Source organism: Leuciscus leuciscus (genome assembly GCF_965113295.1).
Source record: "Leuciscus leuciscus genome assembly, chromosome: 21".
Taxonomy (NCBI): Eukaryota; Metazoa; Chordata; class Actinopteri; order Cypriniformes; family Leuciscidae; genus Leuciscus; species Leuciscus leuciscus.
The window spans coordinates 10,335,561-10,361,319 of record NC_138745.1 but is presented as its reverse complement, the minus strand read 5'-3'; the positions used below and the strand labels follow the sequence as shown (position 1 = coordinate 10,361,319).

General features: G+C 45.7%; 1 protein-coding gene across 2 annotated transcripts; it reads right to left on the bottom strand.

Moving 5' to 3' along the window:
• Window positions 1–218: 218 nt before the first annotated feature.
• Window positions 219–4,301, bottom strand: LOC309485588 (uncharacterized protein). 2 transcript variants are annotated; one of them, XR_014201241.1, is made up of 3 exons: window positions 4,217–4,301; window positions 3,825–4,045; window positions 219–354 (listed from the first exon to the last, which is right to left on the bottom strand). XR_014201241.1 is itself a non-coding variant. In XM_082152503.1 (2 exons), exon 1 carries the CDS (start codon window positions 2,379–2,381, stop codon window positions 765–767), a length of 1,617 nt encoding a protein of 538 aa, XP_082008629.1. In that variant the 5' UTR covers window positions 2,382–2,569; the 3' UTR covers window positions 219–354; window positions 526–764. The 2 variants fall into 2 exon arrangements, 1 of the variants encoding a protein (XP_082008629.1); XM_082152503.1 differs by lacking the exons at window positions 3,825–4,045; window positions 4,217–4,301 and adding an exon at window positions 526–2,569.
• Between the last annotated feature and the right edge of the window lie 21,458 nt (window positions 4,302–25,759).

Here is a 25,759-nt window from a genome sequence, read left to right as displayed (position 1 = left end):
TACGTGCCTTGAAGGAGCTCCTCGACAGGTGGAAAGGCCTCCTAAATACAGGGGGGAGGCAGTTACACTCCTGGAGGCCGCCCTCCCTGCAGATTGCAATTCCGTCTCTAATCAAACACAACTGAATTACCTAATCAAAGTCTTTGGGCCATATTCCAAAATGGCAGCCAACTCAAAATCATGAAGTAGCTGTCAGTTCACCAAAAACTCTCTATACTGCTCTCCTTGTGTGTTTCCATATGTGTGAACACAATTTAGCAGCAAGCCAAACTCCCTTCAAATAAAGACTGGAGCCAGGGTGTAGTTTTCAAAACTCCTGATGTTTACTCCAATATGCTTCAAAGGAGAGTGAAACTATCAAAAACAATACACAAATAAATTGCTTTTAGTAAAAGGAATACAAAATATATACACAATATAAAGGCTGACAGAGCAGAGTTACCAGTTGAGCAATTGGTGTATAAAACAACACTTAGGAAATAAAGAAAATATTCTCAATTTACACATTTTACAATAATTACTTACTGACAATGCTTTCGAAGGCATGAACATTAAAGAAAACTGGAGCGGCAGTCACATGGAGCTTAATGCTTGAGAAAGCTGAGCAAACTGAAACTAAAATGGCTGCTCCCTTGCTTAGTCTGGTAATTTTCAAAATTAGAGTCCCAAGTGTGAAACCTAAAACACTTAATCCAATGAACATAACACTCCCCGCCTGACATCTATAAAGATGTCATCTATACCAACTGTTTAAAGGAGTTTTCTTATTTTCTAAGCAGGAGAATGACTTCAGATATAGGCCTCAAGAAAGTTTTGCTGGACCCTTCTTTAGTCACTTTAAGTTCAACCTTTCGAACCTTTCCATCTTGACCAGGGAAAACACTTGTGACGAGTGCCATAGGCCATTCATTTCGGGCCACTTGATTGTCCTTTAGTAGTACTATGTCACCCTCCTGGATGTTTGCGTATGGCTCCTGCCATTTGTGACGAACCTGCAGTGTTTGCAGATATTCCTGTTTCCAACGACACCAAAATTGGTTGGCTAGGCTCTGTACTTGCCGCCATTGGCGTTTGTAGATGTCCTTTTCAGAGAAGTCTCCTGCTGGAGGTGAAGAACCTGCTTTTTGTGTCAAGAGCATTGCAGGGGTAAGAATCAAGGGTGAGTCTGCATCCATAGAAACAGGTACGAGAGGCCTACTGTTAATAATTGCTGTCACTTCTGCCATAAGTGTACAAAGCACTTCATCGGAGAGGTTAGAGTGTCCTTCCCGCATCAGCATTGAGTCAAGAATTCTACGAGCCAGACCAATCATTCGCTCCCATGCACCTCCCATATGGGAGGAGTGTGGTGGGTTGAAAACCCATGTGCATCCCTCGTCATTGATGTATCTTTGCACCTTTGTTTCTTTAATAACTTTGTGGAATTCAAGCTCGTTGCAAGCACCAACAAAGTTGGTTCCACAGTCTGAGTGCAGTTGTTTTGCAGGGCCACGGATCGCGAAAAACCTGCGAAGTGCATTGATACAACTTGAAGAGTCCATAGACATAATGACTTCAATGTGAACTGCACGGGTGCTCATGCAGGTGAAAAGCACCGCCCAGCGTTTACTGAGAGCTTGACCTCCTCTTGTGCGGCGAGCTACCACTGTCCAAGGCCCAAAGACATCTAAGCCAGTGTAAGTAAAGGGTGGTGACACACTTAGTCGTTCTGGTGGCAAGTCTGACATTTTCTGCATTTCTAGTTTACCACGAAGTTTACGACAGGTTACATATCCATGAAGAATGCTGCTTATGGATCTCTTGCCTCCAATAAGCCATAATCCAGCAGCACGAATGGCCCCTTCTGTGAATATGCGGCCTTGGTGCTCCACACATTCATGGTAGTGCCTTATGAGTAACGCAGAAACGTGATGCTTGCCAGGTAAGATGAATGGGTTTTTCTCTGGGTAGCTTAAATCTGCCAGTTTTAATCTGCCTCCGACTCGGAGTAGGCCGTCCTCATCTAAGAAAGGATTCAGTTTTGAGAGTGGAACTTTGCTGCTCAAGTGTCCTCCCTTAGAGAGTGTTTCGATGTCCTTGCTGAATGATTCCTTTTGCACAGAGTGGATTATCACATTCTTGGCTTTTAACAGCTCACTTACAGTGCGTGCTTGTGAATAAAGGTGCCAACCGCTGCATGTGTTGGATTCATTGGTGGATCTAAAAGAGCAAGCTACATGGATGAGCGATGCAATGGCTCTTTGTAAGGATTTCCAAGAGGAGAACCTCTGAAACCTGTCAGAGATGAGTTGTTTATCCTTCATTCCTGTGGTGCAAGCTGTCACGATTGGCCTGATTTCTGTATCTGAATCTGGGTCCACAAGCGCAAAGTTGTCTGTCATAATGAAGTCATCTTCATGTGGATTATGCAGGAATGCCGGACCTGTAAACCAGTTAGATTTCACGAGTTGAGATGCATGGATGGACCTGGAAGCAATGTCAGCAGGATTGTGCTCTGTGGGTATGTATCGCCATTGCTTTGGTTCTGAAAATTGTCTGATTCTCTGCACCCTGTTGTGGACATAGACGTAGAAACGTTTAGTTTCGTTATAGATGTAGCCAAGTAAAACTTTGCTATCACTGTAGAAGGTAATAGCGTCCGGTTTGAAGTCAATCTCTTGAACAATGAGTTCTGCTACCTCCACTGCTAAGACTGTAGCACAAAGCTCTAATCGGGGAATGGTAGGCTGGTTTTTGGTGTCAGTTTTGCTTTTCCTAAGATGAAGCCGATGCTGATCTGTCCATCTCCATCTACTGCCCTTAGATATGCTACAGCTCCTATGGCCTTTGTAGACGCATCAGAGAAAACACAGAATTCATCAAGTCTGTTCCAGACCATTTTCAAGGCTGTGTCTGGGTTTCCTATGTGAACTGCCCTGAGACGTCTCACGCATTCTGAAGATTCCTTACCAAGCCACTTTGACAACAAGTCTAGCTCCTCACTGGCTGTAAGACCCAAGTCTTTGATTGTGTTGATAAAAGAGGACCTCCAGGCTCTGTAACTTTCAGGGCGATCATCAAAGCGTGTCAAACCACTGCTCACCAGCTCACGACGTGCAAGATATTTCACTAGGTCCATCATGCCTGACGTTTCTGAGTGTTGTGGCAAAGATCTGGATACACCACTGCACTTAGCCTGTTGCTGCCATTTATTGCTGACTGGTGTTTCTATTGACTCCTTTTTCATGTTTCTTGGGAGTTTTACTTGTTGCAGTTTTGGTACTCTTAGAGATGAAGATGTAGAACATGCATCAAGTACGACATACTGGTTATCATTCACATGCACTATATTTGGTTCAGTTTGAGAGGTAAACTGGTTCTGATCCTTTACTTGGTCTGGTTCAGATTTGCAATCATGAGACTGATCAGCGGCTAAGTCGGCCTGCTTACTGAGATATGTAGCTTGGTCCCTGACATAATCACAAACACGTTTTTCTGTGCTTTGTGCTGATGAAGAGTGACTTTTCCTTTCATATGGCTCCTCCTCCTCAAACTCTGCTGCTTCTAATATATCTGCTTCTGCACTAGCAGCTGCAGCCTCTTTTTCAAGATGTAGGGCTTCCAAGTTAGCTTGTAGTCTGGCTGAGTCCACCTTAATTGCAATTTCTCTCTCTGAAAAGGTAACTCGTGCACGTGCTGCCTCTGCCTTAGCTCTAGCACGTGATGCAGCAACACCAACTGAAGATCTTGAGGATCTTGAAGTTCTTATGGAACTTTTAGAGGATGTGTCAGATGTTCTGTTACTTTTACTTTGTATCTTTCCTAATGTGGTGTCTTTTGGATACCTTTCAGCCATGATGCTCACTACTTGCTGCTGTATGCTTCTTCCAAGATGTTCAGCCAGCTGAGTTTATGTCATTTCACTATACTGCTCTCCTTGTGTGTTTCCATATGTGTGAACACAATTTAGCAGCAAGCCAAACTCCCTTCAAATAAAGACTGGAGCCAGGGTGTAGTTTTCAAAACTCCTGATGTTTACTCCAATATGCTTCAAAGGAGAGTGAAACTATCAAAAACAATACACAAATAAATTGCTTTTAGTAAAAGGAATACAAAATATATACACAATATAAAGGCTGACAGAGCAGAGTTACCAGTTGAGCAATTGGTGTATAAAACAACACTTAGGAAATAAAGAAAATATTCTCAATTTACACATTTTACAATAATTACTTACTGACAATGCTTTCGAAGGCATGAACATTAAAGAAAACTGGAGCGGCAGTCACATGGAGCTTAATGCTTGAGAAAGCTGAGCAAACTGAAACTAAAATGGCTGCTCCATTGCTTAGTCTGGTAATTTTCAAAATTAGAGTCCCAAGTGTGAAACCTAAAACACTTAATCCGATGAACATAACACTCTCAATGAGTCAAATTGGCCAACTCCATTTTTATAGACTATACATTGTTATTATATTTAAACTCATTGTTGAAGTGACATTATAATAATTGTAGGTTATTGTTGTCCCTGATTCAAGAGGGTGCAGATTTTCAGCCGCATTTGCGCCTTTTCGGAGCACACTTAAGGTGTCAGGCCCTCTTTAAAACCACTGCTGGCAGCGGTGGGATTCGAATCGACGTGGCACCTTTCGTGGGCCATTTTCTGGCCATTTTTTTCAGAAATAGAGAAAACGGTGGCGTGCGGACCTTCATCGTCAGGCTCTGAAGCCCACTGAGTTCGGCCAAGGAAAGCCAAAGCAGCTGAGTTTGGAAGAGACCGGGAGCAGGCAGTGTCACTTCTCCAGTCTTTTCGCTCAGGCATAGCCTACACAAGTGCCTTCTAAAAGGCTGTCTTGGCAGCAGTGGGACTCAAACCCACACCCCCGAAGAGACTGGAGCCTTAATCCAGCGCCTTAGACCGCTCAGCCACGCTACCTTTTGGAGCACCTTCCGTGGGCCATTTTCACCAATTTTTTCTTGAAATGTCTCACTTCTCCACAGATAAATCCGTTGAAATTCTACGTGCCTTGAAGGAGCTCCTCGACAGGTGGAAAGGCCTCCTAAATACAGGGGGGAGGCAGTTACACTCCTGGAGGCCCCCCTCCCTGCAGATTGCAATTCCGTCTCTAATCAAACACAACTGAATTACCTAATCAAAGCCTTTGGGCCATATTCCAAAATGGCAGCCACCTCAAAATCATGAAGTAGCTGTCAGTTCACCAAAAACTCTCAATGAGTCAAATTGGCCAACTCCATTTTTATAGACTATACATTGTTATTATATTTAAACTCATTGTTGAAGTGACATTATAATAATTGTAGGTTATTGTTGTCCCTGATTCAAGAGGGTGCAGATTTTCAGCCGCATTTGCGCCTTCTCGGAGCACACTTAAGGTGTCAGGCCCTCTTTAAAACCACTGCTGGCAGCGGTGGGATTCGAACCCACGCTCCCCGAAGAGACTGGAGCCTTAATCCAGCGCCTTAGACCGCTTGGCCACGCTACCTTGTTGGAGTGCCTTCCGTGGGCCATTTTCGCCAATTTTTTCTTGAAATGTCTCACTTCTCCACAGATAAATCCGTTGAAATTCGACGTGCCTTGAAGGAGCTCCTCAACAGGTGGAAAGGCCTCCTAAATACAGGGGGGAGGCAGTTACACTCCTGGAGGCCCCCCTCCCTGCAGATTGCAATTCCACGCCCCCGAAGAGACTGGAGCCTAAATCCAGCGCCTTAGACCCCTCGGCCACGCTACCCCGACGTGGCACCTTTCGTGGGCCATTTTCTGGCCATTTTTTTCAGAAATAGAGAAAACGGTGGTGTGCGGACCTTCATCGTCAGGCTCTGAAGCCCACTGAGTTCGGCCAAGGAAAGCAAAAGCGGCTGAGTTTGGAAGAGACCGGGAGCAGGCAGTGTCACTTCTCCAGTCTTTTCGCTCAGGCATAGCCTACACAAGTGCCTTCTAAAAGGCTGTCTTGGCAGCGGTGGGATTCGAACCCACGCCCCCGAAGAGACTGGAGCCTAAATACAGCGCCTTAGACACCTCGGCCACGCTACCCCGACGTGGCACCTTTCACGGGCCATTTTCTGGCCATTTTTTTCAGAAATAGAGAAAACGGTGGCGTGCGGACCTTCATCGTCAGGCTCTGAAGCCCACTGAGTTCGGCCAAGGAAAGCAAAAGCGGCTGAGTTTGGAAGAGACCGGGAGCAGGCAGTGTCACTTCTCCAGTCTTTTCGCTCAGGCATAGCCTACACAAGTGCCTTCTAAAAGGCTGTCTTGGCAGCGGTGGGATTCGAACCCACGCCCCCGAAGAGACTGGAGCCTAAATACAGCGCCTTAGACACCTCGGCCACGCTACCCCGACGTGGCACCTTTCACGGGCCATTTTCTGGCCATTTTTTTCAGAAATAGAGAAAACGGTGGCGTGCGGACCTTCATCGTCAGGCTCTGAAGCCCACTGAGTTCGGCCAAGGAAAGCAAAAGCGGCTGAGTTTGGAAGAGACCGGGAGCAGGCAGTGTCACTTCTCCAGTCTTTTCGCTCAGGCATAGCCTACACAAGTGCCTTCTAAAAGGCTGTCTTGGCAGCGGTGGGATTCGAACCCACACCCCCGAAGAGACTGGAGCCTTAATCCAGCGCCTTAGACCGCTCGGCCACGCTGGCGCTCAAGGTCGAGCAGACAACGGCACTCAGCTCAGAGCACAGCCGAGCCCAGGACTCTGATAGTGGGGGACTCCATAATCAGAAACATTAGCAGCAGGGATACAACTATATGCTGCCTTCCACAAGCTACAACTTCTGATATAAACAGGGAACTTCAAAACATTCTGATGAAACATAAGACTGCAAATCGACTCATCATTCATGTGGGGAAGAATGATATTCATAAAGAGCAGTCAGAACTCCTTAAGAAGGATTTCAATGAACTTTTTGAAACACTTAAAAGACTGAAAGTTCAAACATTCATCAGTGGACCACTCACAGCAAGAGGAACAAACAGGTTTTCACGGCTGCTTGGGATTAATACATGGCTGCAAAAAACCTGCAATATAAAAGGAGTAAACTTCATTGACAACTTCAATCTTTTCTGGAGTCAGAGACAACTATTTCATCGGGATGGCCATCACCCAAACAAACTTGGTTCAAGAGTGTTAAAGGACAATATCGACTTCTCCCTCAATCATCCTTCTGCAGTGTGTGTAAATCTGAACGACACACACACACCTGGAAACAGTATGAATGAACACGGGACTTCACTTCAGCAGCAAAATGGACATGCAGTTGACATATCACACAAGGACAATGATAACACCACTGAGCCTCAACAACCTCTGCTCACGGACACAATCTCAGCTGAGCCCTGCCCACAGAGCTCACCACAGACAGACATATCAGAACTGCTCCAAGATTCAGCACCCAAGGACAACTTCCTGGAAAACAGCCAGGGAAGCCAGGACAGCATATTACAGCCTCCGATAACACCTGAGCAACAGCCCCTTTCACCAGATACTCTCTCCCTCTCGCCAGCAACTCCACTTCTGTGCTTCTCACAGAAAATGGAAGAACTGGTGCATGCTGGAACCAGACTATCCCACTCTTTTGCTGCAAGCCCCCAGATACCAACCAAAAAACGTCAGGCACCTCAAACACCGAAGCTTGCGCACCGAGCTCGCCCGCCCCCTCCTCCTGTGAGAGCTCTTCGGCCAAAACGCCAGGGCCCACACCCTCCTCCATCTGCTCGAGGTGAACCAAAAACAACTGATACCAGCTCTCAGTGATGTATTTTGGGTCCCTGCTATGATAACAGTAACTTTCTCAAATGTTTACAGAACAAGCGGGAACCCAGTGTGCCTGTATCTTTCTCTATTGCTGTTCTATTACAAGATAGAAAGTCTAAGGCCTTCAATAGCCGTACAGCAAACCCAACTAATCTGGTGCCTATTACATGTCAAACTAAGACTGCTGTGGGGACAAAAAGTAAGACTGTTAAGTTAGCACTTTTAAACATTCGCTCACTTAAAAATAAATCACTTCTAGTCAACGACTTAATAACCACAAACAACCTGGACTTTATGTTTCTAAATGAAACCTGGCTAGAAGACAGCTGCAGTGCAACAATCCTCAATGAAACAGCCCCTCCTAACTTTACTTTTATGAGTGTCTGCAGAGCTGTTAAGAGAGGTGGGGGTCTAGCTGCTCTTTTTAAAGATATCTATCAATGTAAGCAAATATCATTTGGGAATTACCCGTCTTTCGAATATCTGGGTACTGTGTTAAAAGGTGCTCCTCGCATTTTACTTATCATTATTTACAGGCCTCCAAAATATTCTCCAGCCTTTGCTGAGGACTTTACAGAACTGTTATCAACAATTACCTCAGAGTTTGACTGTTTTGCCATTGCTGGAGATTTTAACATTCACATAGGTAATGCAGAAAACAATATGGCAAAAGAAATCAAAACTGTTTTAAAAACTTTTGATCTGACTCAGCATGTACATGGACCCACACACAATCATGGACACACTCTAGATTTACTTATCAGTAAGGGTCTAAACATTTCATCGATTGTTATTAAGGATGTAGCACTGTCTGATCATTTCTGTATTTTCTTTGATATATTGATCTCTCCTGCCACTGAAGCTAGATCTGTGTCTGTCAAGAAGAGATGCTTAAATGAGAACACTAGTGTACTATTTATGAAGGCTATATCCTTAACACCAAGCTTATCTGCTGACTCTGTTGATTTTCTCCTTGATTCTTTTAACTCAAAAGTTAAAAATATAATTGATGATATTGCTCCTGTTAAAGTCAGGAAGAAGAGTGGCAGACAAAAAGCACCTTGGAGAAACTCAACAGCAGTGCAAAATATGAAAAGACAATGCACAAAAGCAGAGCGCATGTGGCGGAAGACAAAACTAGTAGTCCATTATAACATCTACAAAGACAGCCTGCATGCTTTCAATATGGAACTAGGCAAAGCTAGACAGACTTACTTCTCAAATATTATAAACAGCAATTTAAACAACACACGCACTCTTTTTGCTACTGTAGAGAGACTGACAAACCCCCCAAGCCAGATTCCCAGTGAAATGCTCTCAAACAGCAAGTGCAGTGAGTTTGCTTCTTTCTTCTCTGAGAAAATCATGTAACAACACTGGGTCAGTTAAGGGGATTTATTAGCTCAATGAGAATTAATATTCATAAGATATGAATATTAATGTGCTGTATACACAAATTAATTTATTCTAAATAGGGAATAAGTAGGTAGAATTTATATGTTCAATTAGGGGAATTTAGGTAAAGTTAGTATTCATTTATCGTGCAAATTATCTGTCCTGCAGACAATATGCACAATTTCTGAACAGAAACTTATCAGTCTATAACACCGACAAGATATCCTTCTTGTGGCCACAGAGAACGATACTCTAGGGTTTATAGACAATTTAGCTAATTACTGGTAGAACAAAAATAGAGCTTTAGAGGTATTCGCACTCTCATGGATTTCAGCAATGTAACAATATGAGACAGATTCAGTTTCATAGGATTATGAAGTTTTAATCAAACAACTAAGATTACATGTACTAATTCAAATCACGCAGGAGTAAATATGCATAAACAAAACAACATAAGCGATCGCAATAAGACATAAAATAAAACAAAGCAACAGAATAAAATAATAATAAGGTTATAGGGAAAGAGAAAATGAGAGAGGGGAAAAGAGAGAGAGTTTTGTGTGTGTGTAGGTGTGGCAGCGTGTAGGTGGGAGTTTAGTGAGCACGTGCGTGGGTGTGTGTAGGGCTAGGAGCGCGTGTGTGTGTGTTCAGGAGCACGTGTGTGTGTGTTTGGCTGTGTGTGTGTGTGAGTTTGAGGAAAAGTGTGTATGCAAGTCTTAAGAACAATGTGAGATTGTGTATGAGAGAATCAGAACAAGGAAGAAGGCAAGACAGTTTAAAAATGTTACTTCTCAACGAGAACCCAAAGGCTATAGCAATTTCTAGGCAACTTAAAACAGCATTTCTTTTGGATCTGCGAATTTAAGATTATACAGTACTTGTTTGAGGCCCTTCTTGTATGCGTCTCGTGAAACAAAAGGCACCTGGAACGCGTGGTCAGCCGCTTCGTCGGAGGCGAGGTTTGGTTGCTATGGTAACTCGGAGAGTTCGTTAAACTTAGCTCAAAGATAACTTAGCCTTAAGTTGGATTAGGTGGTTTGTATGAGAATCATCAAACTGAAATAAAGTATCAAGAAAATAAGACTTAGAGTAAAAACGAAACAAAAAGAAAAGCTTCTTGGAAGACGAATGGTGGACAGGTCTCTCTCTCTGTTGGACTGCGAAGTTTAGAGAGCCTGGCGCGTGTTTTTGAAGGGACCACAGCCACGCCTTCCTCCCGTTCCAGAGCCAATCATCTGGAAGGGCGTGTTGCGGCCGCCTCCTAAAAGTTCGCGCCTCTTCCGTCTGGTGCTGAAGCCATAAACTTATTTGTAAGCATTTATATCCTGACATTAATAAAAGACTGCATCCTCCATTATTTTGGATTAAAGATTCAACACCGTTGGGCTGTTTGGCACAAAATGATACCGCGAACGGTGATTCTGTGATCCAATAACACAGATACATGATGTCTCGGGATGTTACAGGCATATTACATTGATTATAAAACAATACAGCTTATAGATATAGTAATTTGGGTATTGAGACCCTGAAACACAACCAGAAATACAATTTATATAGTTTATAGGGTATTTGTAAGCCACGTGGTCAGGGTTAGTATAGTTTCTTTGTGTTTGTGCGTGTGGAGTCACACAAAGTTCACACCACGCGTTAAACTTTTGGCTTTCCGAGCCGGGGAGGGTGAGGGTGTAAATGTGTGTGCGTGCGTTTTCCACTCGCATGGCTTTTGGTTAGACACTGTCTTGTTTGTTCTGAGGTGTAAATCAGTGTTTGGGTGTAAATCAGTGTCTTAAGGAACCCACAGGGGATTTGTGAAATTGCCGACATTGCGGCGCCTTGCCCCTCATGACTTCCCGTGGAGTAGTAAACTTCGTGTTTTGCTGATTCAAGACAAGAGAGCGTATTCAAATGGCAGTCAATGAGTAACTGAGATGACAAAACCATCTGTTGTTTGTAGACAGTAGAGGAAGGACAGAGCCTGTTTGTTGATTGGAAAGTCAGTAAGTTAATCATGTAAATTCTTGCTATCAAGGAGAACAGGGGTCTTTGTGTTCTGTGAAGATCCCAGTAAGTTAATTAGATCAAGGAGAGCTGGCATTCTGACCCGTCTTTAAGTTACATTCCCCCCCTTGATGAGTTGGCGGGGCGTGTATGGGCCTGGTCGACTCATCACGGTAACAATGGTCAGATGGCAGGTCAGGGATGTGAGGAGGCTGCAAAGGGGTTGTCAAGACTGGGGTTAAGTTCGATGAGGTCTTCAGCATTCTCTGGTGAGGCGTCGTCCTTCCGAGGGTTTCTCCGGAAGCCTACGGAGACTGCCTCTGTGAGCTTGGCTGTGGAGGTTCGAATTGCGTTGATCCTTCTGTACAGGATATAGGCCACACCCATGGTGAATGTGTGTCCAATGATGATGGAAAGGCACAGTGCGGTATCAGCTGCAGACCAAGCCTGGACGACAGGTGAAGTGTTTAAGATGGGTAGTCGAGATATGGCCTGAAGGGCTGAGTCCAGTGGTGCTATGTCGATGACTTGTGGCCCCCCTTTCGCAATCCAATCTTCCAGTTCGGGATCTAGAGTGAAGTTGCGGTCCCTAAAGAAAGATGGGATCTCTAGCTCGGCTTGGTACTCTTCTCTTGGGAGATGGTACAAAGCAAGGTCATCTAGGTGGAGGATGGCTCCTCGTGGGACTTGGATCCACATGTTTTGGTTAAGCAGATTGACGCGGGTAGCGGTGTCGTGTTGATCATAGGTCAGTGTTGCCGACCTCACTGGAGTGTTGACGAGCCATCGGTTTCCTACGATTTCGGCTTGCGTCTCAGTGACTTGTGCGCGAGGTTTAGCGTCAGCCGGGCAACGTGCGTCGTTAGCAAGATGTTGCAGGCAGCAAATCCCGTCTGTGTTGTCTCTGAGGAAAGGTTTGCTTGGACAGAGATAGTGAATGTCTTTCGTGCGGGTGCACATGTGTAGGTTAGGTGCTAGGTACAGTTGTGGGTCGCTGTCGTGATAGGCTACCACGTCTGGAGTCCGTACTTTAAACTGAGTGTCCCGTTGCCAGAATCCGATGTTGACAATGTCTTTAAGACGGTAGATTCGGCTCGATTCGATGATTGGCAGATTGAGGAGGAAGCCAACCTCCCGCTGTGCCGGGTCAATGTACAGTGGAATGGCGCTACCTAAAGAGTAGGCGAGATGGGTTTGTATCGGATCCGTGGGTGCGGTGGTGGCGGAAGCCAGCACGGTTTGTACGAGACTCAGGGGTATTAGGTAAGGCGGGATCCTTCCCATGGCTAGGTTGTCCATGGAGGAGCCCACTTCTCTGAGCATGTCGGACATCAATGCGGTGACCAGCTGAGTTTGGGCAAAGTCATTCTGGAAGACTGTGAACATCTGTTTCATGGAGTTCACAGTTTGGTTCAACATGACGCTATGTGTGTTAAGGATGGTGACTGTACCTCTCAGTGTCTTGCCTATGGTGGTTAGGGATGCGCTTTGTGTGGTGAGTTGGTCTTTCAGCTGTGGGAGTTCCGTCTGGATTTCTGTTACATGTCTTCGTACCGTGGCGATGTTCACGGCGTTGACACTGGACATGCCAATGTTGAACAGCGTGCCGACAGCAGCGGCTGCTCCGAGCAGAGCTCCTAGGAACCTTTTGGACCGTCTGTTGTGTCCACTCAGTTCGGCCTGGGTGAGAGTCACCTTTTCAAGTTGGTTCAGCATGTGTACGATGTCAGCTTCAGCATGGTCCAGGGCTGTTTCCGTCCATCTGGCACCGGCCCAACTGTATTGAGCGATTGCTCTCGGGTAGTGTGCACAGTAGACGTTTCGAGGGTCGAGTCGCACGTACACTTTCTGTGTGTGTGTTCGGCAATTTGTGATAAGCAGTCCAGGCTGCTCTCTCAACACGATTCCCGAGGCTGGCCCCGGTGAGATGACATCGGGTGGTGGCTGGCCTCTGGTCGACTGAAAGCACATGATGGCAATCCACAGCAGCATCCTGTTACAGGCAAGAGAGAGAGAGGTGTGGATGAGAAGGGGAAAGAAAGAAGGCACAGATCAGCAAGGGTTGTCCCGGGGGGATGGGACAGTCTTCTTTCCTGTAGGGGCGACGGTTGAGTTTAGCTTGTATTGGCCTCTTCTTGTCTGTCCCTACTACGGGCCACATATCTTCTAATTTGATTGCGGTGGACCCATTTGAGAACGGGTTCTCTTGGTCCCCGTTTAAGCTGGATCTGGTATGCTACAGGAGAGAGTTTGTTCACAATTTCATGTGGTCCAGTCCAGTGAGGCAGAAACTTTTTTGACAGTTGCTTGGGTGGCAAGGCGAAACTGTAGTACAGGACTTTATCGCCCACGCTGAGTTCTTGGTGGGATGCCTTTCGATCGTAGTATGCTTTCTGGCCGTCAGCGCTGGTTTTCAGGTGTTGCTGGGCGAAAGCGAAAGTTGTTTTCAAATGTTTATGGAGCTCATCCAGGTATTGTGAAGTGGTATAGGCGGTGACAAGGTTGTGGTCTCCTGGTTGGTACAACAGGTGTAATGGCAGGGTCATCTGCCTTCCGGTCATGAGTTCAAACGGCGGTACTCGCGTTGATTCCTGCGGTGTGGCTCGGATAGCCATCAGCACCAGGGGAAGTTTCACATCCCAGTCTTTCTGGTTAGCCGACACATATTTTCTCAACATGGCGACCACCGTTCGGTTAGACCTTTCTACCTGTCCGGATGAGATCGGATGGTGACTGATGTGAAGTTTAGCTTGTACCCCTAGAGTTCTCCAGATCTTTTGCACGATCTCTGCGGTGAAATGAGTTCCTCGGTCAGAATTGACTCTGAGCGGTAGGCCAAATCGGGAGAAGATATGGTTCATCAGGAGATATGCCGTTGTTTGGGCAGTGTCGTTAGGTGCTGGCAGACACTCTACCCACTTGGTAAACTGACACACCACCGTGAGAAAGTATTTGTTACCTCTGCTCGATCTGGGCAGCGGTCCCACCCAATCAATTTGGAGATCTGACCAGGGAAATGTGATTCCTCTGCGTTGCAACGGGGCTCTGTGAGTCAGGTTTGTTGGGTGAAACTGACAACAGACCAGGCATTCTCTCACATACTCTGCCACATCCTGCTGCATACCTGGCCAGTATGCCACTTGTCTAAGTGTCTCATACGTGGCTCTGGTACCGTGGTGCCCAGCGTATGGTGCGTTGTGGGCGTGGTTTATCATCTCCCCCCTTTGACATCGGGGCACAACGAGCTTGGGCGAAGTGGTGTCATCGGTGACAAACCATAAAATGTCGTCCCGCGCACGCAGCATGTGTCTGCTGTTGTGTAAGTGTCTGAGATCCGAGTTATCAGTGATGTCAGACGGTGCGATTGGGTTGGGGGAGGGGTCTTTGAGGTGGAGAATCATAGTCTTTATGGCAGTGTCTGAGTCTTGCATTTCTGCAAGGTCGTTGTTTGAAATTTGTGGGGTCAGTGACAGCATCTGCGAAGCAGGTGCAGTAGCAGGTGATGGTTTCTTGCTTCTGGTTAGCACTGCTACGTTGGGGGTGGGTGAGGGTTTTGGGGAATTCCACGGTTCACCGTGTAGGGCGCCCGCTTTTGCGAGGGCGTCAGTGTGGTCATTGAAGTCTTTGTCTTGGCCTGGGAGTTTGGAGTGTCCTTTTACCTTTTTCCAGTACACGGCGAGATCGTGTGTCGTCGTGATGTTATCACATTCCTGGAACAGGTGTTGGTGTTTGACAGGCTTGTTGTTAGCAGTTTTGAAACCATTCTGTTTCCAGGTCTGGAGATGGCATACAAAACTGAGTCTGGCATAGTTAGAGTCTGTGCAGATGAGAAGTTCTTTGATGTTGTTTTATGCTGCGATTTGCTGCACTGAGACATTGATCTGAGAACCCAGCTTCCAGGTGGAATTCTTTTTGTGGATCAGGGTAAGCAAGGCATGGTGCTGTGCATAAGTGTCTTTTCAGTTCTGCCATGGCGTGTTTCTGTGTGTCTGACCAGATGAAAGGGCAGTCCTTTTTTAGCAGGGCTGTTAGAGGCCTGGCGATGTCTGAATAGTTTTCGATGAACTGTCGGGAGTAATTGCATACTCCTAGGAAGCTTCGTAGTTCAGAGATGTTAGAGGGAGGTTTGATGTTTTGGATGGCATGAATACGGTTTGTTTGTGGTTCAATGCCATGATGTCCAATGCGTAGGCCGACGTAGTCGACTTTGGTACGGCACCATTGTCCTTTGTGGAGGGCTATTTTGGCGCCGGCAGCGGTCAACTGGTTTAAAACATAGTCAATTTCTTTGAGGTGGTCGGCCACCGTTGTGCTTTTCATGAGTACGTCGTCGACGTAAATCAAGTTACCTCTCATTCTGGCGTCTGGGCATGCTTTGTTCAGGAAGATGTTGAACTCGGCTGGTGAGTTTGCATATCCGAACGGACACCTGTTGAACGTGTACTGTCGGTTGCCGAACGTGAATGCCAGCTTGTGTTGGTCGTCAGGGTGTACGGGAATGGTCCAGAATCCAGAGGCCACATCGAGTGTAGAGAAGATGGTGGCTCCTCTGATTCGTGGGATTTCCTGTTCCAGCTGAGTCATGGGCCATCGTGACAGCGGCACCTGTTGGTTCAGTTTGCGATAGTCAATGGTGGGCCTCCATTTCCCATTAGGTTTGAGAACAGGCCATATTGGGGCCGAGTAGGTGCTGTTGCATGGCCTGATGACATTCTTCTCAAGCATGGATTCGATGATTTCCTGCACAGGTTCGTGTGAGGCGATGGGAATTTTGTATTGCTTGACGAAGGTGGGAGGAGCCTCAGGGTGCGTTGGGATACGCACTGTGTGGAGGTCGGTGAGACCACAGTCTAAAGAGTCTTTTGCAAAGGATTCTTTGAACTTGTAAAGGACTTGTCGTAGTCTTTGGCGGTCTGCATCCTCCTGGAGGGCATCAGCATCCTGTAGAATTTGTTGCACTTGAGATTCGAAACCTTGGTACGGTTCATCTGTCGGCTTGTCATCAGTCGGGTTGGCTGTAACAGGCATGGCAGGTGCATCAGTCTCATTGACAGGCTGGTGGGAGACTGTGTACACTGCAAGGTGTTGATCCTCTGTCAGTTCCGTTCTGCACACATGGTGTTTGGCCACCGACATGACAGATGTGATGGCAATGAATTGGAAGGGTGCTGTGAACAATGTGTTGTCAGTATGTCCCTCAGGTATCAGTGCAGGTGGAATGGGCCCGATGATGGGTAATATCAGGTCAAAGTCATGAAAGTCGTGGCTGACTAGCCATCCCAGGCGGTAGGCCTTTGGGATGCTGATGTCAGTTGCTGTGCAATTGTTGAACAGAATGTATACTACCCGAGATGACACTTCAGTGAGGGGTGTGGCTTCGAGGGTGAGTCCGAGTTCCACACACTCAGGTGAAGGTTGGAAGAAAGCCAGTGAGTGGTTTAGGGTTTGGCCCTGTCGCAGGTTGAGCCGCACAGCGACTCCTTTAGTGTAAGCCGGCACCATTGTTCCCTGTTCGTTGATGAGAGTGCAGACTTCAGGGATGGTCTGCCCTGACAGTAGATTGTCATGACTGATGGGAACAGGTGGCTGCGAAGTCAATGGAGCCCATACAACCTCATTAAACATGTCCACATGAGCCTTGAGGCGAATCAAGATGTCTGCTCCAATGTAGACGTCGTGGGCTGGATCTTCCAGGATCAGGAAGTAGTGGGTTAAGTACCGGTGATTCCATTTCAAGTTCAAGGCACAGATCCCTTTGGCAGATGTCATTGAGGATGGATCTGAGTTCGAAGGGAAACGGGTGCGTTTGCTGGTATAGGGCAGGTCTGGAGTCTTTTCAATGATTGCATTGAATAGTGAGAGACTGATTGCTGAGTTGTCTGCCCACAGTGCCAGGATAATGTCTGTTGTGTTTGTATTTTGCAGCTGCAGGTCCGTTTCGACCTGGGGACAGTAGTTCTCAGAACCTTGGGTGGTTTTGAAAGTGCAGAGGAGCGAACTTGAACTCTGATCAGCAGTGGGGGCTTTGTCCTTGTGGTTGGTTGAGGGAATTTCAGTGACCCCTGTGGCTTGACAGTCTGGTTCAAGGGATTTATGTGGCTGGAGGGGGATGGGTTCGCGCACTTGTGCCCAAACTTGTAGGTGCTTGAGGTCTAACAAGGGTTCAAAGCGATCCAGCAGGTCCTTGCCTATGAGAAATTGATAAGTGTTCATCGGAGATACATATACTGGATGGATGATGCTCATAGGACCGATTGCCAGGTGAATGGGAGCTACGTTCCTTAGCTGGATGTCATTTTGGCTGTATGACTGCACGTTCAACTCACAAGTGTGGAATTTAAGAGTTCTGTTTTGTCTTTGAGCTTCGAACTGGAGTTTTTCAAACAGTTGAACAGAAATAAGCGTTAGATCGGAGCCGGTGTCCACCAGTGCTTCGATCTGCATTTCCTTTTCCAAGGTAAGGGTTAAGTACAGTTTTCGTGCCTCTCCTCTCTCAATTAGGTTACCCAGAAGTTGTGGTGTAGGGTCTTGTGTGTTGATTGAGAGGCAGTCAGGGTAAGTTTTGGGTGGCTCATTGTGGGTGCAGATCAACAAGACCGCACTGTTTGGTACCTTGTCATGAGGGCTGCTGCAATCCCGTTCAGGAAGTGGCGTTGTCAGCTGGCTGTAGTGAGTGACGCTGTTGTCAGGTGATGTAACAGCCAGTTCAAAAGTCTGTGATCTGACAGCAGTGTTCTGTGGGGCTGTCAGCTGAATGGAGTGAGCGGAGCTGTCATTGGGTAACGTAGCAGCAAGTTCAAAAGTCTGTGGTTTGACAGCAGTGTTCTGTGGGGCTGTCATCTGAATGGAGTGAGCGGAGCTGTCATTGGGTAATGTAGCAGCAAGTTTAGCACTCTGGGGTTTAACAACAGTGGCAGGCGGGCGGTCAGCGGGGGGAGCGTTGCGAGTGGCGTTGGGTCCAGGCCTGTGGGTTAGTCATGCAGTGTCTGGTTTATCTTTGTCTTCCTTGTGAGGTTTCTTTTGGAGAAACTCTCGCAGTACGCTCAGAAGTTCTGCCGCTTCAACCGTGGCTGCACTGTTTTTGTTGGAGGCTTGTTCCAGCTTGTGTTTACCAGGGTCCCGTCGAGGGGGGTCCCTTGGTCGGTTCTCTGGGCTTGTTGTTCGGGGAGATTGGGGTCGGTTTCTTCTGTGGTGTCGGTCGGCATCCCAGTTGCCTCCTCCCTTTTGGTTGTGGGAGAAGTGATGCCGGTCCCAGGATCCCCCGAAACGGTCGTTATACTGTCTTGGGCGGGCACCCCCCCCTCGTCCGCGTTGCGCTCTGTTTGGTTGGAACGATCTTGTTTCTCTGTTGGCGGGTCGAAACCTGGGGGGTTGTGCGCCCTCTAAAGTCAGTTCTGGAGTGGGCTCTGAGATCGGGCAAATTGTGGAAGGTTTTGCCGGTTTCTCAGATACAGTTCTTTGTTTGACATATGCTTTGTGAGCCAGATCACGCAATTGTTGAATTGACATGGTCCGTGGGCAAACGAGAACGCCCAGGTGCGCACTTTGGCTTGGGTGGAGATTTCGCAGAAAGAGGGTTTTGAAATTGATATCTTGTTCCATGTCTGCCTCATTCTTTGGACCGAAGTAGGCTTGACGTAGGCGGCCATAGTAAGCTTGCGGCGTTTCCAGTCGAGCTTGTTTGAGGTCCATCGCTGCGATGATGCCTTGGTCAGATTCGGGGTCTGAGAATTCGCGAATCCGGGCTTGTCGTAATTGTGCATAGTCCATTTTGACCGCCTCTGGTTGACGGTCCAGGAAGCTCCGTACGGCACGACCAGACGTTATCCGAAGAAGATATAACTTGTCCCACGTAGTGACGCTGTCCACTGTTTGCAAGTGAAAATCAATGTCTGTTAAATATGCGTGAACGTCGCTGCCCCCTGCTGGATTTGGGTTGAACGTGGGGATGTTTCTTGCCAGCTTGTCCAGTTCTTTAGAGGCTGTGCGGTGACTGGTGGCTCGCCCCTTCGGGACGGAGTTGACAGAGGAGGTAGCGTCGGGACGTGGGCTTTCCTCTTCTTCTTTAGCTTTAGGGGTTTGGCCGTGAAGTGCAGGTTCACTGGTGAGGGGAGACGGAGTGATGTGTGTCCCCCTCTCCAGTTCACCTTGCAGTCCGTATGAATGTTTGAGTTCACGGTGGACAATGTCCAGTTCGTCTTTAAGATCATGTCTTTGTTGGATGAGCTCGTTAATTTCGGCTCGGGCCCTCTGCAAATGTGTTTCACAAGCTTTGACTCTAGCATCTCTGTCTCTTAATTCTGTGTGTGCTCTTTCTAGCAGAGCTTCTCCGCGTATCAGGTTGTCATTGAGGGCTGCCGTGGCCTGTTTCTCCTCCTCCACTGTCCTGTCCGTATCCAGACGCAGGTCCTCCAGGGCTTTTTGCAATCTTTTCACTTCCTGTTGTAGTTTTGAGCGGGTTTCCTCCTCGGTTTTGGCCTCCAGTAGGAGGTCCTCCAGCTGGGTTTGTGCCTGGTCTTTTTGTTTGCAGGCCTCCTTCAGCTGATTCTTTAGTCCTGCATTTTCCCTTTCCAGATGGGCGTTGTCTTTCTCCAGCATACGTGCCTGGGCCACCAGGTAGTGAGAGAGACTTCCGATGATGCGACTCCATTCCTTTGAACTATAGGCCTGCGTGGGGTCATGGGACATGAGCTGATCCACGCTGGAGTCGAGTTCCTGCCGGCTCAGGAGTTTTGGGTCGCCAAGGTCTTTTGGTAGACAGCCTGTAGTCATAGCCGTCAGCCACGCTGTAAGACCGTCCCAATGTTCCGCGGGACTGGATGCGCGCGACATTTTGACTCACTGTAGGCAGAAGAAACACAACACACACACAAAAGGGCCACTGCAAGCTGTCTTGAGGCTAATGGGCTATAGTACGGTGTACCGTCTATAGGATCTTTTGGTTTAACTGATATAGTCAGTTAGGCGGGTCAGCGTAGGACCCGAGAGAGAAAAAGAAACAAATCGAGTCTGCTCAGTTGTCACTCTTATTACTTAGCTTTCTTTGGGGTCTCTTTGGTGCCTGAAAAAACAAGTCTAACAGAACATGCAAGGTACGAGTAGGTGCGGATTTGAAAAGGAAGGAAGAAACAAAATTAAACAAAAATATCAGTGATTTGATCTATCTATCTCTCAACAATTGACTTTTGCGTCGGTTTTTTGTGGCTGACACTCCGAAGCACCAGATTGCTGATGTCACTTTACTGCGTGCCGCAACCAGTGGCAGAGATAAAAGAAACTCAAGAGTCACTGCATGGTCAGCGTCGGAAACGTCAGTCGGAAGACTCACCCACAGAGGTAGAACCGGGACTCCCCTATTCCACTGCAGGTGTTGAGATTCTTGCCTATACGACACACGGCATGAAACTATGTGGAAGTAGGACAGAAATCACAATGGGCCTGCGAAAGGTTAGGTGGTAAAACAAACAAAATAAAACTTTGAAAGGAAAAATCAAATTAAACCAACCTTGGAGCGGAAAATGAATTTAAGAGGTGTATGGTCTTTGTCAGTTAAAGGTGCAACAGAAGAGGGTTAGCAGTGCCTCAGTGCAGGTGGAAGCAGGAAAAACGGTGCGGTAGACCGCTGTAGTGGGTTAATAGAGCCTCTAGGGGGCGCTCTTCCTCTCGTCAGTTCCCCTTAACTGTTGGACACACTTAAAATTTTAATTCAAAATTTGCTTAAGATCAAATTTAAATAAGCCTGGGGTAAATTTAACAGAGAATTCAAATGATTATTTATAACAATCAAACAACATTTAAGTTATTTTGTATTGATTATAAATTAATCATTGAGGAAATCATACATGGACTGAATTTCAACAGAGTAAATTTGTAGAAAGCTGATAGCTGACTTGAGAAGGGAGCTTCCACACGGGGGCGCTGCGTTTCTCAGGAGCTATGTTGACTTGAATGTGATAGTGGGAGTAACCAAATTAATTTGTTTCAATTTCAAATCACATCTAAATGCACTGGGAAAGAAAAAGTTTTTCTTTAGAGGAATAGACAGATTTCTAAAAATACAATAAAAATTAGAAAATAATCACCATAACATTGAAGTTGTTATTAAATGATTATTAAATGAAAATAAAACCAAACAGAATCATCGAGGCAGATTAGAAATGGAAATAAAGCAGAGTAGAGTGAATTTGAGCAGAAGGGAGATAGTTGACCTAGAGGTGTGCGGCCACGAGGGGGCGCTGTCCTTCTCAGGTGAGCTATCAGTGGTTTTGGAGTGAGAAATCCTATAATTCTAGAGTCTCTATTCCCTTTCCGGGGATTAAACTAACAATAAAATGTCTCAGTCCAAAATAAAAGGATTGTTTTACGCACTTAGCGAGCCGTAAATGCACATATGTATTTAAACAGCTTATTAGATACTCATTCACCGTGAATTTTGAAGAAACAAAATCGATACGGAAGAAATGACCAACAGGTCTTGCCTGCGGTTGACCACACGGTGGCAGTGTTGCGCTTTAACGGAACAGAGTCACGAGGTGGTGTTTTGAGAATGAGACGCGTCTGTAAAGGATTAACTTCAAATCAGAATTTCACGCGTGCAGCCTTTTTGCAAACACAAAATCACACTGCAAGTAACTTTTCAAAGAGATCACGGCGGATCTTCTGTTTCTGGTTTGTGCAGAAACCAACACGGGATTTTTTTGCTGGTTAGCTAGGCCAGGTTTAAACCCGTAGTTTGTCGTTGCTAGCGACACATAAAAATGTTCTGACCCGAAGTGGCTACTGTTGCTCTCGGGATTTATAGAATACCGGTAACACGCCTGAGGGAACTTTTCTTTTGTTCAAACACAGGTCTTAAGACAGAATTTACATGTACGCAGTCAAGCAAAAAGAGATTTTTCCTCTTTTTTTTTTTCTAACTTGGACTTGTAACAATACTGTAATACTGCAGTTTTCTCCACACCAGAAAATACTGGCGGGTCTGTTGATCTGGCTTTCCGCCTTTGATCAGTTTGTGGCGACTTTATCGATACAGGATTCAAACGCGCGTACAAAACATTAAACTTATATAATCACACATGAATATGAATCTGAATTTTGTCCCAAAGTGAAATTTGAAAGTGCCCGCATTCAAAAAACCAATATTATGTAACAACACTGGGTCAGTTAAGGGGATTTATTAGCTCAATGAGAATTAATATTCATAAGATATGAATATTAATGTGCTGTATACACAAATTAATTTATTCTAAATAGGGAATAAGTAGGTAGAATTTATATGTTCAATTAGGGGAATTTAGGTAAAGTTAGTATTCATTTATCGTGCAAATTATCTGTCCTGCAGACAATATGCACAATTTCTGAACAGAAACTTATCAGTCTATAACACCGACAAGATATCCTTCTTGTGGCCACAGAGAACGATACTCTAGGGTTTATAGACAATTTAGCTAATTACTGGTAGAACAAAAATAGAGCTTTAGAGGTATTCGCACTCTCATGGATTTCAGCAATGTAACAATATGAGACAGATTCAGTTTCATAGGATTATGAAGTTTTAATCAAACAACTAAGATTACATGTACTAATTCAAATCACGCAGGAGTAAATATGCATAAACAAAACAACATAAGCGATCGCAATAAGACATAAAATAAAACAAAGCAACAGAATAAAATAATAATAAGGTTATAGGGAAAGAGAAAATGAGAGAGGGGAAAAGAGAGAGAGTTTTGTGTGTGTGTAGGTGTGGCAGCGTGTAGGTGGGAGTTTAGTGAGCACGTGCGTGGGTGTGTGTAGGGCTAGGAGCGCGTGGGTGTGTGTTGTGCTAGGAGCGCGTGTGTGTGTGTTCAGGAGCACGTGTGTGTGTGTTTGGCTGTGTGTGTGTGTGAGTTTGAGGAAAAGTGTGTATGCAAGTCTTAAGAACAATGTGAGATTGTGTATGAGAGAATCAGAACAAGGAAGAAGGCAAGACAGTTTAAAAATGTTACTTCTCAACGAGAACCCAAAGGCTATAGCAATTTCTAGGCAACTTAAAACAGCATTTCTTTTGGATCTGCGAATTTAAGAGTATACAGTACTTGTTTGAGGCCCTTCTTGTATGCGTCTCGTGAAACAAAAGGCACCTGGAACGCGTGGTCAGCCGCTTCGTCGGAGGCGAGGTTTGGTTGCTATGGTAACTCGGAGAGTTCGTTAAACTTAGCTCAAAGATAACTTAGCCTTAAGTTGGATTAGGTGGTTTGTATGAGAATCATCAAACTGAAATAAAGTATCAAGAATATAAGACTTAGAGTAAAAACGAAACAAAAAGAAAAGCTTCTTGGAAGACGAATGGTGGACAGGTCTCTCTCTCTGTTGGACTGCGAAGTTTAGAGAGCCTGGCGCGTGTTTTTGAAGGGACCACAGCCACGCCTTCCTCCCGTTCCGGAGCCAATCATCTGGAAGGGCGTGTTGCGGCCGCCTCCTAAAAGTTCGCGCCTCTTCCGTCTGGTGCTGAAGCCATAAACTTATTTGTAAGCATTTATATCCTGACATTAATAAAAGACTGCATCCTCCATTATTTTGGATTAAAGATTCAACACCGTTGGGCTGTTTGGCACAAAATGATACCGCGAACGGTGATTCTGTGATCCAATAACACAGATACATGATGTCTCGGGATGTTACAGGCATATTACATTGATTATAAAACAATACAGCTTATAGATATAGTAATTTGGGTATTGAGACCCTGAAACACAACCAGAAATACAATTTATATAGTTTATAGGGTATTTGTAAGCCACGTGGTCAGGGTTAGTATAGTTTCTTTGTGTTTGTGCGTGTGGAGTCACACAAAGTTCACACCACGCGTTGAACTTTTGGCTTTCCGAGCCGGGGAGGGTGAGGGTGTAAATGTGTGTGCGTGCGTTTTCCACTCGCATGGCTTTTGGTTAGACACTGTCTTGTTTGTTCTGAGGTGTAAATCAGTGTTTGGGTGTAAATCAGTGTCTTAAGGAACCCACAGGGGATTTGCGAAATTGCCGACATTGCGGCGCCTTGCCCCTCATGACTTCCCGTGGAGTAGTAAACTTCGTGTTTTGCTGATTCAAGACAAGAGAGCGTATTCAAATGGCAGTCAATGAGTAACTGAGATGACAAAACCATCTGTTGTTTGTAGACAGTAGAGGAAGGACAGAGCCTGTTTGTTGATTGGAAAGTCAGTAAGTTAATCATGTAAATTCTTGCTATCAAGGAGAACAGGGGTCTTTGTGTTCTGTGAAGATCCCAGTAAGTTAATTAGATCAAGGAGAGCTGGCATTCTGACCCGTCTTTTCGTTACAATCAATAATATCAGAAAGGTGATCAGCACATCCTTGAGTTGCGCTGGGGTCAGACAGATCAGACCGCCTGAGAAAGTAGTTACTATGTCTGACTTCAAAGAAATTGATGGCAAAATTTTGTACGGAAGAAACCGTACAACACCTTAAAACATCAACATGCGCCCTTGACACACTTCCCACATCTTTTTTCAAAAGTGTGCTAAACAGTTTAGAAGCAGATCTCCTAGAAGTGGTAAATGCCTCACTTCTCTCTGGGAGTTTTCCAAACTCCCTGAAAACTGCAATTGTCAAGCCCCTCCTGAAAAAGAACAATCTGGATAAGACCATATTAAGCAACTATAGACCGATCTCAAATCTTCCTTTCATAGGCAAGATCATTGAAAAAGTTGTCTTCAATCAGCTGAACAAATTTTTAAGCTCGAATGGATACTTTGACAATTTTCAATCTGGTTTCCGACCGCACCACAGCACAGAGACAGCGCTCATAAAGATAATAAACGATATTCGCTTAAATACTGATTCAGGAAAATTATCAGTGCTGGTACTACTCGACCTCAGTGCTGCATTTGACACTGTCGATCATAACATACTTCTTGACAGGCTGGGAAACTGGGTGGGGCTTTTTGGGATAGTCCTAAAATGGTTCAGGTCATACTTAGATGGGAGAGGCTATTATTTTAGTATAGGAGACCATAAGTCTGAGTGGACATCCATGACATGCGGAGTCCCTCAAGGCTCAATTCTTGCGCCACTTCTGTTCAACCTGTATTTGCTCCCAATGAGCCAAATAATGAGAAATAACCAAATTGCTTACCACAGCTATGCAGACGACACACAGCTGTACTTAGCCCTATCGCCTAATGATTACAGCCCCATTGACTCCTTGTGCCGATGCATTGACGAAGTCAACAGTTGGATGTGTCAAAACTTTCTTCAATTAAACAAAACTGAAGTTATTGCGTTTGGAAACAAAGATTAAGTTATCAAGGTGAACGCATACCTTCACTCTAGGGGTCAAACAACTAAACATCAAGTCAGGAATCTTGGTGTGACACTAGAGTCAGACCTTCGTTTCAGTAGTCATGTAAAAGCAATAACTAAATCAGCATACTATCATCTGAAAAATATTGCAAGAATTAGATGCTTTGTTTCCAGACAAGACTTAGAGAAACTTGTGCATGCTTTCATCACCAGCAGGGTGGATTATTGTAATGGACTCCTCACTGGCCTTCCCAAAAAGACCATAAGACAGTTGCAGCTCATACAGAACGCTGCCGCTAGGATTCTGAGCAGA

What these genes read in the sequence shown, in the direction of transcription:
- LOC309485588 (XM_082152503.1), bottom strand. Translation starts at nt 2,381, where the DNA reads ATGACAGACAACTTTGCGCTTGTGGACCCAGATTCAGATACAGAAATC.